Source organism: Trichomonas vaginalis, chromosome IV (assembly GCF_026262505.1).
Source record: "Trichomonas vaginalis G3 chromosome IV, whole genome shotgun sequence".
NCBI lineage: Eukaryota > Parabasalia > Trichomonadida > Trichomonadidae > Trichomonas > Trichomonas vaginalis.
The window spans coordinates 38124779-38140152 of record NC_067206.1 but is presented as its reverse complement, the minus strand read 5'-3'; the positions used below and the strand labels follow the sequence as shown (position 1 = coordinate 38140152).

General features: G+C 33.9%; 9 protein-coding genes across 9 annotated transcripts; 6 read left to right on the top strand and 3 right to left on the bottom strand.

The window, feature by feature from the left end:
• Nucleotides 1-184: 184 nt before the first annotated feature.
• On the top strand, nt 185-1252 carry TVAGG3_0242410 (protein kinase protein; the record flags this gene model as incomplete). The annotated part of the gene is made up of 1 exon (XM_001320010.2): nt 185-760. One exon carries the CDS (start codon nt 185-187, stop codon nt 758-760), a length of 576 nt encoding a protein of 191 aa, XP_001320045.1.
• Nucleotides 1253-1293: 41 nt separating this feature from the next.
• Nucleotides 1294-2439, top strand: TVAGG3_0242400 (glycine-rich protein family; the record flags this gene model as incomplete). The annotated part of the gene is made up of 1 exon (XM_001320009.2): nt 1374-2303. The coding sequence occupies one exon, from the start codon at nt 1374-1376 to the stop codon at nt 2301-2303; it is 930 nt and encodes a 309-aa protein (XP_001320044.1).
• A 2581-nt stretch (nt 2440-5020) lies between these two features.
• On the top strand, nt 5021-5417 carry TVAGG3_0242390 (uncharacterized protein; the record flags this gene model as incomplete). Its single annotated transcript, XM_001320008.2, has 1 exon — nt 5066-5305. One exon carries the CDS (start codon nt 5066-5068, stop codon nt 5303-5305), a length of 240 nt encoding a protein of 79 aa, XP_001320043.1.
• A 131-nt stretch (nt 5418-5548) lies between these two features.
• On the bottom strand, nt 5549-7549 carry TVAGG3_0242380 (STKc MAST like domain-containing protein; the record flags this gene model as incomplete). The annotated part of the gene is made up of 1 exon (XM_001320007.1): nt 5595-7547. One exon carries the CDS (start codon nt 7545-7547, stop codon nt 5595-5597), a length of 1953 nt encoding a protein of 650 aa, XP_001320042.1.
• Nucleotides 7550-7965: 416 nt separating this feature from the next.
• TVAGG3_0242370 (positive regulation of ATP-dependent microtubule motor activity, plus-end-directed) lies at nt 7966-8324 on the bottom strand (the record flags this gene model as incomplete). The annotated part of the gene is made up of 1 exon (XM_001320006.2): nt 8040-8312. The coding sequence occupies one exon, from the start codon at nt 8310-8312 to the stop codon at nt 8040-8042; it is 273 nt and encodes a 90-aa protein (XP_001320041.1).
• Nucleotides 8325-8951: 627 nt separating this feature from the next.
• On the top strand, nt 8952-10066 carry TVAGG3_0242360 (uncharacterized protein; the record flags this gene model as incomplete). The annotated part of the gene is made up of 1 exon (XM_001320005.2): nt 8952-10049. The coding sequence occupies one exon, from the start codon at nt 8952-8954 to the stop codon at nt 10047-10049; it is 1098 nt and encodes a 365-aa protein (XP_001320040.1).
• Nucleotides 10067-10305: 239 nt separating this feature from the next.
• On the top strand, nt 10306-10959 carry TVAGG3_0242350 (alpha/beta knot family; the record flags this gene model as incomplete). Its single annotated transcript, XM_001320004.1, has 1 exon — nt 10306-10959. One exon carries the CDS (start codon nt 10306-10308, stop codon nt 10957-10959), a length of 654 nt encoding a protein of 217 aa, XP_001320039.1.
• A 167-nt stretch (nt 10960-11126) lies between these two features.
• TVAGG3_0242340 (acetylation-dependent protein binding) lies at nt 11127-11830 on the bottom strand (the record flags this gene model as incomplete). The annotated part of the gene is made up of 1 exon (XM_001320003.1): nt 11153-11830. One exon carries the CDS (start codon nt 11828-11830, stop codon nt 11153-11155), a length of 678 nt encoding a protein of 225 aa, XP_001320038.1.
• A 191-nt stretch (nt 11831-12021) lies between these two features.
• Nucleotides 12022-14947, top strand: TVAGG3_0242330 (protein modification by small protein conjugation; the record flags this gene model as incomplete). Its single annotated transcript, XM_001320002.2, has 1 exon — nt 12044-14947. The coding sequence occupies one exon, from the start codon at nt 12044-12046 to the stop codon at nt 14945-14947; it is 2904 nt and encodes a 967-aa protein (XP_001320037.1).
• Nucleotides 14948-15374: the final 427 nt, after the last annotated feature.

Genomic DNA, 15374 nt, shown 5'->3' with positions numbered 1-15374 from the left:
CAAAATTCATGCAAATGAAACGTGTTCAATCTATATTGCTCGTACTAATAGTGACAATCCAGTATATTTTGCGATCAAAGCCTCTAAATTAAAAAATCAGATTTCGAAAGAAGCAGAAAATTTCAGAAATATCGGTAAACATGAAAATATTATCCATTACATTTCCACATGGATTTCAAATGGAATGGCGTATCTTCAAATGGAGCTTGCTGAGTTTGGTTCAATTCGCCCGCGCTACTTAAAACTCCCCACACAAGAGATCTGGAAGGTTTTTGCTCACATAATCTCAGCAGTAGCGTATATACACTCAAAATCGTACATGCATTTAGATATTTCACCATCAAATATCTTACAATGTTCTCATCCAATTGTCGGAAATATATACAAACTAGCGGACTTCGGAACAACGCTACCCGTAGATAATTTTAAAGAGGATTTTGAAGGTGCAGGACCATATGTATCTCCAGAAACACTTCAGTATCCCAATACTGAATATCCGGTTTCTTCTCCAACAGATATTTTTAGCTTGGGTGTAGTATTGCTTGAAATGGTCACTCGTAAATATGCTCCTCGTGCTTTTCCAGCATATGGCGATCTTAGGTCAGGCAAATATGATTTTTCTAAAATACCAAAAGAATTTTCGTTCATTTCACAAATGCTAGCTCCAAACCCAATGGAAAGACCTACCGCTGAGCAGTTATTGAAGTTGGATGGCGTTCAAAGAGAACTTAATTTACTTCATCCATATGTTGACTTTTAATTTTGTTTTTTGTTTTTATCTCGATCTTGTAAATATTTGTTTTTCTATCCCAATTCGAATAACACGCATTTTAGGTTCGATCCGTTTTATTGGCCTGGAATTTTTATAAATCTGCTATTTTTGCAAAACTCTACCATTTGCATGCACTTCAAAAACATGCATTATTTATCTTCTTTATACCTTCAGATTTCAAAGAATGACCAATAACAACTTTGTTTGGGATTTTGTATATGTAATAGCTATTCGATATATGAAACTGTTAGTTTAACTCAGCTAAATTTAGCTATAATTGTGTTAGGAATTAATTGTAATTTAAGTTTTGATTCAATTAAAAATGCATTTAGAGGTATTGAGCAAGACATAGAGGTAAATAGCCGTAACAAATCAATTCTTCTATCAGTCTTGAATTAGATAGATTATTTAATCGAGTCCGATATAATTTCGATCACAGATTCGGCTATAATATTCATTAATGATTTACAACCCTGTGTTTATTCATTTATTTTGATACACATATTAATATCAATGTTTTCCTTTGAACTGATCCAGGTTCCACATACAAAAAGAGATGGCGACCTATGACCAATGTATCCCTTCGTTATTCGACACATAAATGATAAAATATGCCCTGTTTGAACCAGGTAAACAAGGAATCAAAATTAATGAATCTCAAACTGTCACAAAAGTAGGGAATTCCTATATCTTTGATTATCCTTGCGAGGATTCATCGAACTGCACTGATTATGCCATCGATTTGCATCCAGGCGCATATATTTTTGAATTGTATGGAGCATCTGGTGGATCTACACCAGGGTATGTATCAACATACCATTTCCAGAACAATTCCTGCTTGAGCGACACCATTGTCCAGTTCTATAAAGGTAATACCAAATGCCTTTCTAATTATAATTTTGGCGGTGCTGGCGGCTATGTTCAAGGCACCATTTTCCTAAAAAGACACACAAAAATATATGCAACAATTGCTGGAAGCGGAAAGTATGAAATAAGATCAAATTGCGCTGGCTCGATCGACTGTTTTCAGCCAGAAAACATGGTCCGTGGCGGATATGGCGGAGGGAGAAGCTCCTCTGGCTTCAAAGACGGTTCCGCAAGCGGAGGTGGTGCAACATCAGTTAAATTTCTCGAGAATACCCTCTACCACCGAGTTATAGTCAGCGGTGGTGGTGGAGGTTCTGATGATTCTCATTACGGTATTGGTGATGGAAGAGGCGGCTCTGGTGGCGGCCTTATCGCGCAAGGTTGGTGGGAAGATCAAATTTACAAAGACAGTTTAGTCGCGAATTCGACTTTTGGATTCACCTTTGGCAGTGGAGAAGCTGCTCATTTTGGAGATTCGCTGAATCAAAACAGTATTAAAAGAAATAGAAACTTGCATGACTTGTCAGGCGGTGGAGGGGGCTGGTTTGGTGGTTTTTCATCGAATTACCAAAATGCCGGCTCTGGAGGTGGACGTTCTTGGGCCTTAACAAGTGATGCCATAATTCTACCTGGTAATATAGCGTCCCATGATGAGTTTTACTAGGGTTGTTAGATTCCCGACGATAGGTGTCTTGGAAGATTTGCCTGGTGTCATCATAGTGTCTTTAAATCAAAAATTTTATTTTGGAGTTAGTTTTATTGATTTTTCAATAAAAAACATTTCTAAAACAAGAAAATAAAACGATAAAATATTTATATTTTATATAAGGATCTTATATATTTAAAATAAATATCATTTTATTTTTTTCATTGGTGTCTGTCAAACCATAATACACTATTCAAAAATTCAATGTGTCTTGCGGTTTCAAAAGACACCTTCAAATTGAACGATAGCACAGACACTATTGAATTTTACCCATTTTATTTAGTTTTTACCCTTTTTATTTTTAAGAATTAATGACTGAAACAGCCGTTTTGCTATGACCTCAATCACTTTTATTTATTATTTTAAATATTATTTAATTTTATTATTTGAATAGGCCAACTTATATTTGAGAAGCTCAATTTGAGACCACTTAATACATTGAAATATCATAAATATTGAAATATTAAAAAGTGTATTTCAAAATATTGAAATTATAAAAATTTATAATACTGAAATTGAGACAAATTAATAAATTCAATGTGTTTTTTTGAAATAACTCTCAAATATTATTTTTTTGTTTATTTAATGATGAATAAATATGATTGCTTTAGTCAATCATAAAAACTAATTTAAGTTTAAAATAATGAAAGGATAATTTGATCGTTTTTTAAAATACAATTATTTTTGATGATTTGCATGAATCTTTGAAAAGAATATAATATAGGTTCTATTTTTGTAAAATTTATCCAAATCATGTATTACATAAATTACGATTAAAACGATGAAAGAACCAAAAAGTGTGTTTTGTGTTTTGTTGTTGCGTGTTGGATGCGGGATCCTGTTATTTCCGAAATCGACAAAAAAATTGGAAATTTAATTTCCGAAATCGAAATTATATTAATGTTTTTAATATTCTTATATCAAAAGGATTAAAGTTCATTAAGAGAAAAACAATTCTTCTTCTTCAATCTATTGGCGCATTTATTTCTACACGCCAATAAGGAAGGGAAAATTATAAGACACCATGGTGTCTTCACAACGCTAATTTTTGATATTTTTAACAACCCTAAGTTTTACAATCATTTGGAGTCAAAACCTTACTTTTTTGACAAAAACTCGGATTATCTTTTTGTGAACGTTATTCATGTGCCTGGAATATGGGAAGGCAACGGACGCCTGATTATAACAGATCTCTCTATTATAATCAATTCTTGTACTGCACGGACAAGTACGAGCTTATTTTCTTTTTTATACATGGTTGTAATTTATTGAATAAAAAATTTCTATATAATGAATTACACCAAAATATTCTTCCGATTTCGGAACTTTGAGCTGCAAGAGGGCGCAAGGCTCTCCTATTGCATGCATAATGTCATTCAGGGGATTTACATAGGTAATTTCAGATTTTCATACAAATGTCACTATATGAGTATTCAATCCGGAGAACTCATTTCATGCGCTGAAACATCTCAGAACATGAGCGAAGATTAATACCGATTTTGGAAACTTGGACAATGGTGAATTACCATCATGATGGCACCAAATATTGATAATTAACAACATTTAAACATTCGATATTAATAGAATGTGCTTATATACGCATGGTGTATTTACATTTTATAATAGATTGGACCTGAATATAATATTATAATTTGAAAAAATAAAACATCTCATGTATTACAACGAAATTGGTTTCTTCAAAGATAAGATATGCGTATTCCTATAAAAATTAGCTTTCAAAAGCAAATAATTAAATTTATTAAATAGCAAATCAAGTTTGAAATTTCTTTATGGTTACATGTTGGAATTGCTTCATTCATATATTCAATAATAGGAGTATACTTGGAGTTTTCAAAATATTGAAATTGACTTATATTAACGTGGCCAGGTGCTTGTTTGATAATAATATGCTGAATTTGAGAGTAACGACCAAAGTAATTACCGATTGCATTTACAGTTTCAGGAATTACCAATGTGGATATAAAGTAATTTTGGATAGCACCATTTGAGATACTTCTCACTCCAAATGGAACAGAATAATACGAAATACTTTTGCTTTTTGGAATTATGTATAGAGTTGTCATATCTTTTGTATACAATATTCCATCAATGGAGACATAATAGGGATTATCATGAGCAACAAATATATTTTCAAGAGTATCTATGTTATCAAACGAGTTTGCCTTGGATAAATCTTTAACATATTTTGAAAGAGTTATATTTATAATTTTTGAGTTTAAAAAAACATCATTTCCGATTGAAACCAAAGAATCAGGTAATAAAACGTCTTTCAGTGATGTATATTCTTTAAATGCATTATCATTTAAAGTTATAATTCCTTCTCCAATTATTAAGTGAACAGTAGAGGTTTTATACTCTGAAAATGCACTTGAATTAATCGTTCCTGTTCCACTAATAGTAAGAGAATTTATCGTTGAATCATATGATGATTGGATAGGTTAAATTAATTCATAAAAAAAAATTGATGCGTTATCCAGATTTCGAATAAGTTGTATGCCAATATTAAAGCGGATGATTCGATGCCGATCCTTAAATTCAATTACCTGCTTAGAAGCAAATCAATATAAATATCTGTTTTCAAAGGTACCTATATTAAAAAATTATTAGAATGGCATTTACGTGAACTTGAAAATAAAGAAGTATGCATGTGATATCTAAAATTTAAATTGGCGCATTAATTTGAACAAATTATAATACAAATGAATTCATTCAACATTTGTAATTCATTTCCAATGGAAATCAAGGAATTGGGAAAAGAAACATCTTTTAATTCTGAAAAATCATTAAATGCATCAGTTTCTAAAGTAGTAATCCCTTCTCCAATAATTAAGTGGACGGTAGAAGCTTTAAACTCTGCAAACGCACCTTTACTAACTGTTCCTGTTCCACTAACAGTAAGAGTATTTGTTGTGGAATCATACGATGATGAACTCAGTTAATTTTATCTAAATGCTTTTACAAATTTCTAATTAGCTAAGGGCCTAAACGAATACATATCAATATTTGCGTCTATTTTGATTGAGGGTGCACTTATGCCCATCTGACTTTAAATCAAAATTGAGGGCGATATCATACGGGTGTAAGTGCGATCTTTAGAATATTAGATTTGCATTGAAAAAATGTATGAATAGAGATGGTACAAAAAAGTGGTAATTATTCATAACTATAAAATTTTTAATATCGCATAATAAAACAATAAAATACACATATAAAAAAACAAATTACACATTATAAGTTAAGTGACTTGCAAACTTCTTTGTTTCTTTCAGCCAAAGCAGCAATGTTTGTGCAGCACCATTCATCAGGTTTCTCTCTTGCAGCTGCAGCAGCTTTGAGTTCATCAATGTCTTCGATGTTGAATGTTCCTGAATTTCTTGAATTTTCGAAATATTGGAGGTCAAATCCATCAGAAACAGTTGTAACAAAAGGAGCATTTGTGTTATACAAGTTTTCCCAATCGATATCTTCGAAAATCTTGTATTTCTTCAGTTCTTCGGCATCAGGTCTCTTCTCTGGATTCAAATTAAGTAAATCGTGAACGAATTTCTTGTATTCATCACTTACTTCGACGTCATCGGGCCATTCGTACTTTCCTGCAACGATATGAGAGAAAATTTCGGCTTCACTATTTCCTCCGAATGGAGGTTCTCCAACAACAAGTTCGTAAGCGATGACTCCCAATGCCCACCAGTCAACTTTGGGGGAATAGTCACTTCGCAAGAGACTTTCTGGGGAAATATAATGGGGAGTGCCGATAACGCGTCTCTTATGATCGTTGGTGTCACTTTTGGTCGCAGAAGATGGAGCGAAACGGAACATCAAAGATCTTCCTAATTCTCTTTGCTCCAAACCGAATTTTGATAGGCCAAAGTCTGTTAATTGGAGGTGCCCTGAATCATTGATAAGGATATTGTCTGGTTTCAAGTCACAATGAACTACATTTAGAGAATGAATGTATTCTATAGCAAGAACAAGCTCTGCGACATAGAAAGCAGCAACTTCTTCATCAAGACTACCGACACTTTCAAGAAGAGCGTATAAATCTCCGCCTCTTGCGAAGCTCATAACGAAAAATACAGTTGAGCTCGCTCTGAACGACCAAAACAAAGATATTGTTGATGGATGAAGAGCTCTGCACATAACTTCGCGTTCTGTATCAAGGACGTCGTTCTTCATCGATAAATCATCTGCTGGAATTACTTTTAACGCAAAAACATCGCCTGTTTGTATTCTTTGGCACAAGAAGACACTACCATAAGCACCACGACTAATGGGTGCAATGATTTTAAAGTCTCTGAGCCTTGGAGGAGGTAATGGAGGCATCGCATATCCTTCTGTGTAGTTTGGAGAGTCATTGGTGGCTATTGATGATGTAGCTACATTCGCCTTTTGTATTCCATGCTTCATTAAGTGATGACGCCTCTTAACAAGCTCAAAAAGAGTAGGAGGAATCGATAAATTATTTGATTTCACTTGTTTGATGAAATTTGCTGATAAAAACAGCGACATTGAGCTAGTAAATTGGCAGTTCTTGATAACCTGCTGAAGCATTTCCTGTTCGTGGCTTTTTAGAGTTGGTATTTGCTTTTCGATTTCTTCGTTTATGTCTGACCATTCGAGTTTCATTGAGTGACACTCGAGACAGTTGATCGTATGCGTATAGAAATCATCTGCTGAGATCGCACACTCGCATATACGACAAAGTGGCTTTTTCGAGTTTGATGGTGATCCGAAAACAACTCTTTTCGGAGAAAATTCTGGTGTTATTCTTTTAGGCTCTGATTTTATAGGAGATCGTCTCATGAAAGTTGATTGAACTCTTTGGGGCGTGCGGTTAACTGAATCCCATCTTTTCATAAGCATTTGGCTTTGTTGTGATAAAGGATATAATGCGTGCTTGAATTTTAGAAGCAAAAATAAAAATTGGAGTTTTGTTTGATTAAATGAGTCTGAAGTAGGATTTTCGTTGGAATATTGACTGATAATTGATTCCAAAGTTTCTTCTAATGTGTCAAGAGGAGCATCATTTAATTTCTGGAACGTTGCACCGATTTTTAATGCGATATTTACTGCGGATGATATATCTTCGAGAAAATCTCGAATGAGGTCCAATCCCCAGTCCTTTGTCTGTTGGAGATAAACATCAGAATCAGTCGCAAGAGCGTCACGATTCTGGGACATTTTGATTCTTTTTCGAAAAAGTGCCTTGAAATTTGAATTGGCAATAGCACGTTTAAAAATTTGAATTCGATATCTGATTTTGTTACATAGACTTAGCGATCGGAAAATATTTGTACTTATAATAAGATCAGTTCAAAAGCACAATGCATCTTATATAATATTTACAGCATTATCTTTTGATTTTTTAATTTTAATTTATTCGTTGATGCTACGCATAGGATACTTTATCGTTACAACATATAAACGCTTCTGATCAATAATGTTTACCACATAGAATTATCCAACGAATTTAATTGAGTTGAATTTAATAACGGATCTAAAAGCCTCAAGACTGACCATGCCTACAAAAAGTAGATAAAGCATTGAGAGATCTTAACAATAGAGAGTGAAGGTTAACAAAAAAAGGAGAAAAAGTTGAAAAATTAGTAGATATACGAGATGTTTACGAAATAAGTAAGAGTATATGAGAACAATAAAATCTCGTGTAACTATTTAACCACACTTCCAAAGCTGGACGGCAACTTGACCGATATAGAAGTAAATGAAGTGCTTTGTTTCGTGGGTAACGAAGGATCCAAAGGAACGGCCGACAACGCAGTGCCATGTTGGATTGTATGTCTTGTCAAACTCCTTCTTGATGTAGGAGGCAATATCTTTTTCAATGTTGAAAGAGTCGAGGGCCTGGATGGCTGTATCAATGGCCTTCTGCTGCATTTCATCGGACATGTCGACGTTCTTGACAACCGCGCGCTTGTCTTGACTCATCTTCTGTTAAATGATTTGTACGTTATTCAAAATTACCGTTAGGTTTGCCCTTTGGCCAAAAAAGTAAATCGTTGAAAAAGTGCATCAATATGTGTTTACCAATAAATGTAAAACTTTTTGATTAAAAAATCCACTATGAAAGTTTAGATTTCCGTTTATTCATTTTGCATTACAGGTGAAATGAAGTGATAAAGCTGAAATAAGGCTAAGATCCTTGCAAATTGTAAAGTATGCATGATATCCCTCTTCTATTTGTAACTGTCTCACAATTTTATTCTCATTCTGCATTATTTGATGTTAATTATATGACCAATAATCATACTGAGAGCATTATCTGATAAATTTATTCATTAATGCTTTCTAAAAAGAATTGCTATTGTTGAATTGAGAATTTGATTTGAAAACATGTTTTTTAATCAAATACTATGAGGCCAAATTATATGATTACATAATAGCATAGCAAATACTTAATGGAAAGGTTTAAAACAAAATTAACATTCTGAAGATGAAATTGTGAATAAATAATGTAAGTTATTACGAAATGAGAAGACATTTCACAATATGATACAGACTGTAATCATTTATTTCTAATTAAAACATATTGGTTGAGTTGATATTCCATACGTTAAGAAATCATAGATGTCTTCTCGTAAGAAGAAAATCGATCCCATGTTATACATGGGATACGCAGACGAGAAGGAATCTATTGAATCCATCGAAGCAAAGTTTGCAATGATGGAAAACAAAGAAAGGGAGGGTGATTTATCTGCTGAAGAATCTGCTAAGTCAGTTTTCCTTGAAACAGTCACACCCGATCAAATTCCACTCGATGTATGGTTCGATCTTGAAAACTATGGCGAAGAAGAAGAGCAATTAATGGATGATATCTATGAACCAGGCTATTACGATGGAGATGAAGACATTCCGAGATCGATGCGTCGCTCACACTCAAGAGGATCTGGCGAATCTGGTGGTCTTAACTTTGCCAACTTTACTCAGATCGATCATTTAGGTAGTGGTATTGAACTTTGGCCAGATTATAAATTACGCTCAGTTGATTGTGATAAGAATACAGCCATGATTAGTGCAGAGTTTCCAAACGTTCAAGAAGGCCTTTCATACGAGAGATTCCAAGATATTTGCGAAAAGTGCCCAATTACAACAATTCCAAAGATGACACCTAAAGCAATATATGAAATTGCTGGAAACAACATTGATGCAATTATCATGGACGTTCCATTCGGTCATAATGGCTGGACAGGAGCTACTTTTTATCAATTCTTGAGAGAAATGAAGAATACGATTGGCCAGTCATTCTTTGTTATTTGGGCTGATCCTGAACATCTTCCTGATGTTGTAGGCGCTTGCACAAGATTAGAATTAAAGTTCTGCGATTCAATCTCATGCGAGCTTTTGTCTCCAATGGGCGATCCTGTTTCTATTGAGCTCAAGAACGGCTTCCATAGAGAAACAAGAATGCTCGTTATGTATCGTACAGATGATATCAGCAGAAATGACCTTGCTCAGCAGAGAATCAAGGATACTGGTTGGGGTATCTCAGTTCGTGGTGGAAAGACCTATGATAGATATTCAATGCCAATGGTCGCCCACCAAATTATTGAAACAATGCTTCCTCAAAAGAAGAACAAGCGCCGCGTCTTCGTAGAATTATGGCCTTCAACTTATAACAGACGCAACGGCTGGACAATGATTAATGAAGCTGAATACGAAAAATAAATAAATATTAATTTATTCAAATCATTTAACTTTTATATGTTTTTCTTTAGTTCAATTAAGATAATGCCCTTGGTACAAAAGATTTTCATCATCAATTATTTGAAAATTTTGAAAATATGATCATTAAATTGCGAGATTAGAGTGTTTACTGTTTTTCTAGAAGACATTGATGAATTTGTGATTCATTGCTTATAGAGTTATATGCATTCCATTCAAATCTATTTTTTTGCCCTCAATAATCGTAAATCATTGAATCATGAATGATGCAAAAGTAATTAGTAGCAAACAACTTAAAAGCATTACTCCTCTGCTAACATTCATCATAGATGGAGTTAAACTTTATCCTCATTCTAAATATCCAAGACCATTATTAGTTACAGATGAAGAAGAATTTGAATCACAAAAAATTACCAAGAAAGACATAATTACAGAACAACTTTATCATGTTCTATACTTCCTTCAAAACACTGCTCTTAATCTCTCAGGTCAACAAAGAGTTTTACTCAGAACAGAAGATAAACAAGTTATTTTTGTTGATCCCAGACTTAAAGTACCAGATGTCTTTGATGACTATCTTGCTATGCTTCATTTACTCATGGAAGACCGTCGCGTCTGTTCAGTTGAAAAAGGTTCAGAAATTATGAAGTTTGTAAAGAGTGATCTTACTCATAGCATTCCAACAGGTGCTAAAAGAATCGCTGCCTATCTTTCAAAGACAGATTCAGTAACATCCCCTGATGAATTTTTGAAAGCAGAACCTACAGCCGTCTACATACATTTAGATCCAACTGTACAATCATATGATGAAGTTTTGCTTGGAAAATACTGCGTTTCAAATGATATATTGTCTGCTGTTACTTTAGCTTCAAGAATCCTTCATAGCATGGAATCTAAAGCTAATTTGTGGTGATTAAATAGAGATAGAGTGTTGTTACTTTTAAATTTTTATATTTTGATAAATATATTTTTATTTTTAGAATGATTTTAAGATCATTGGCTTCAGAAAGACCAAGATTTCACAAAAAGTTATGTTAACGAATGTAAACAGAACAAAAAAATTATATTTATTAATAAAACATGATAAATAATAATATAAATCATATCTAATCAGGGTATTGTAATTTTTGTTGATCAAATCTATATTTTGTGTAAACAATAAGGAGATTCAAAGATTCAAGAGGTATTTCATTCAAATTTATCGTATTTGCTTCATTCGTTTCGTATTTTGCATCAAATAAAGCAAGGATACGCCCTATTTGGACTCTATCTATTTCGTCTGTTAATTTTGGAAGTGCTTCGCATAATCTTCGAACATGATATTCCTTATTTTTCGAATTTAATGGTGCTAAGAACTCGTTGTTAGCCGCAGCATATGAATACTGCGTCTTTAATTTTGTAACATATGTTCCAATACTATCAATCCAATCGTAAGTTGATAGAGGAAGCTTACTAAGTATGAGTTTGTTTGCGAATTTTTCCATTTGGCGTGCAAGTTTTGAAACTATTGACTGTTCTCCTCCATATAAAATTGCATTACTCCAGATAAGCTTGATATCATCCTTCCAATCACTTACACTCGCGTATTTCTTGTCCAATAAATTAGAACGAACTTCACTTAGCGTTTTTGGATTTTTGATTTTTTCATAATATCCGGGAGCATCATCCTTTTCAGGATCAACTGGTTCAAGAAATAGAGCGCTTAAAGGATGAGAAATAATAATGTCTGTAATCTTTAAGCATGTTTTGATTTGATCTTCGAAAGATGTTGGAATAGTATTCATTAAATTTAAAATAGGGAGTGTTTTCATAAAAAACGAGGGAGAAGTTGGAAAATCTCTTTTAATTTGGAATTTTTCCAAAATATAAGGGGACCATTCCAAACAATTACAAAAACCTATTCAACTTGGTAAAATAGTAATTAGTGGAATTTTTGTAATTCATTCAAAATTTGAATGCACAAAAAAATCCAAATCATTTTTATAATTTGTCTTTAAATGCCTGATATCAAAATCGATTTCGCAGATTCACAGATCACATGGTTTTATGCCGATACCTGGACTGTTGAGCAGCTCTGCAAAGATATCCAACAAAAGATCGACATTAAAAACAAAATCCAATTAGGTTTGTTCGGAAGTGTTTTGCAACCGGACATGCAACTTCTCGATGCAGTGCTAGTCACAGATTCGCTTTCCATTTTGGATGAAAACGGAGAATCAACGATACAAATTCCAGAAGGCTTCGAGCCAGATCCTCCTCATGGCCAGTACAAGGTTTTCACAACATGCTCCTACGAATCACTCTACAAAGGCGAATTAATGAAGCTTGATCAAAACCTTGAATTCAATCAACAAAGACAAGAGATCATTAGCATAATCAAAGAGAGATACAACAAGGATAACATCGATGTACTTATTTACTTGCCCGGCGCCATCCTTTACACTACAGGAACAATCGCAGATTTTTATGACTGTCATCCATCTGCCAAGAAGAAATTATACGTCACAGTCATCAGTACAAAGATCTCTGAATACGCCAGACTCTCAATTCCATCCTACTACAGCGAAGTTAATCCAAATCCATGCTGCATTTCGGATCCTCAGAAAATCTTCAGTGTCAGCGTTGTTCACGAACTCGATCAAACACAGCGTATTTTTGGCGGTGCTGTCCTTGGTTTACTCTGCAATACCGATGCAGATATCCTTGAAAAAAGCATTGGTTGGTTTGAGAAGAATCTCAGGTTCTCACCATGCATCATTTCTCTTTTCGAGATGCAGAGCAGATCACAAGTAAGATATCATCACATTCTTTCCCTTGTTGCCACATTATTTACCATTGTTGAAACCATTTTCAAATCAACAACAAACATTTGGGAAAGAGTTCTTGATTTATTGAAATACATTGACAGCCAGTCAATCAATTCTCCATCCAGAGTTTCCATTGTCAGACAGCCTTTCTTGAATGATTCCGCCGGAAGTTATTTCCTCAAGAACATCCAATACTTCCAAATTTATGATCACGTTTGCAAGTATTCATCAGATTTCTCCAAATCAATGTCATTCATCAAAGATATGGAGTGTCCAACAGTGAATGAAATCAACCAGTCTCAATCACGTATCTTCAGAGTATTCACTGTTACTGATGCTATTACAAATCCACATCCAATGATCTTCTTAGGAAATGGAGCTCATCTTTTATCTTTGGGAACATCGTACATGGATAAATCACAGAACCAAATTGTTTCAAAGAAACTCGTAAAAGTTATTGATCCAAGAGAAGGAGAACCACGAGATAAACCATTGGATGAATTCGCACAACAACTTCGTGAACAAAAAATTAAAATTGAAACACCAAGTGAAGTGAAACAAATCAACATCATTTGTATTGATACATCAGGATCAATGGGCGGTACAAAGATTCAAATCGCTAAGACATGTTTCAAAGTAATTGTTAACAGAGCATATGAAGTTGGTCCTTCATCTCTTTGGGGATTATACACTTTCAACTCAACTCCTGAAAGAAAACTCAAATTATCTCCAATTCCTGCTGATTTCCACACACAAGTTGATAAATTAGGAGTTAGTGGATGCACTGCTCTTTACTATTGCATCATCGCAGCAATGAATGAAATAAACGAAAAAGTGAAATCGGATAGTTCTTATAAGAATGCATTGAAAAGAATTATTGCTTTGACAGATGGTGGAGATAACACTTATTCTCATAATACAGCACGTGGAATTGCAGATCTCACTAAACAACTCATTGATAATGGAATCTATTTGGATTACATCGAACTTGGAAATGTCGGAGACATGAAATTACCAAGAAACATGGCTTATTACACTGGCGGTGATTATTTGAAATTCACTTCTGATATTTTCCAAAGCAGCAGCTCAAGGGTTGATATCAGAAAGATAAGAAGTGTCTTCGAAAGCGATGGATTCTTTAATCTCACGCTCAGAAAGTTTAATGCTGTAAAGAAAGGTGTCGAAAATCTTTCTACAATTATGCTTGAAGATCGCAGCCCAATCATGAAGATTCCTGTCAAGAATTTCAACTACATGGATAAAGATTTAATGACATTGACAACAGCCATTTATGAGATTGAACAAAAGGATTCAATCACTACTCTCGAGAAGGAGATATTAACTAATCTCCAGGACTGTGCCGCACATTTCAATTCTCAGAAACTCGAATCAAAGAAATTTCACATTTTCGTTGCCAAAAACACGGAATTTAGGAATTGGAATTTGTACTTGAGAGCAAAGAAAGATTCTCCATACGGTCCAAACAAATGGCTCAAGCTCGCTGTCATTATTCCTGAAGGATTCCCAGTAACAAGTCCTGAGATAAGATTCTTGACAGTTCCAAGACATCCGAATATTACTATCGATGGATCAATTAACATCGATGTTTTGAGGTCAAGACACAACTCAAATGTCACAATTTACTTCGCATTGTTGGCAATAAGGAATTTGTTATCGAAGCCCAATTTCGATAGCATACAGAACATGGAAGTCTTTGATGCTGTTGAGAATTTGTCAAACAAGATTGACGCAATTACTGATAAGAACTTCAAAGGTGAAGTTTTGCCAAACATCAAAGACGATGTTCCTGAAAACGCTGCCATCAACTTCGGTGTCGGAAAGACCGTCAAGCCTGAGTTTTGCGATCCATTCACTTTCAGATGGATGAGAGAACCTGTTTTGGCTTCATCAGGAAACTACTTCGATAAAGGTCCTCTTCTCACAAAGATCAAACAATCAAACAGTGCTTTGATCGATCCATTGAATGGAAAGCCAATAACAATCGACGAGCAGGCTCAAGTCGATAAGATTATGCTTGGAAACATAAGAGAATACATGGTTAAGCATTTCGGTGCTAAGAACGTTCCAATTTAAAATTAAAATAATTTTTTTTACTAAATTCTCAAGATTTTTCTTTGGTAGAGATATTCTATATAAATGATTTGCTTATATATGTAAATTACCAGTGCAAACTTTACTTCAATGATCTAAATAACAAGTTATCTAGAATGTTTGAGATAACTCATAATTATATTTGCCTGCAAAATCCTTTGTAATACTCTCAATATTGGGATCCTTATGGTTGGTGAAAACTAGCTAACGTTACAGACATTTTTCATTTCATAAATATTAACTAAATAAACATCGTGAATGTTGCATTTTCAAAAATATTCCGAGAGAAAAAAAATATCAAATTCGTTACTTTTATTATCTCAGATCATAATAAATGTTATTTATTGATAGTATTTTATTTATAATCTTAAAAAAATTGTTGAATGATTTTTTTGACTTCCGAATTTTC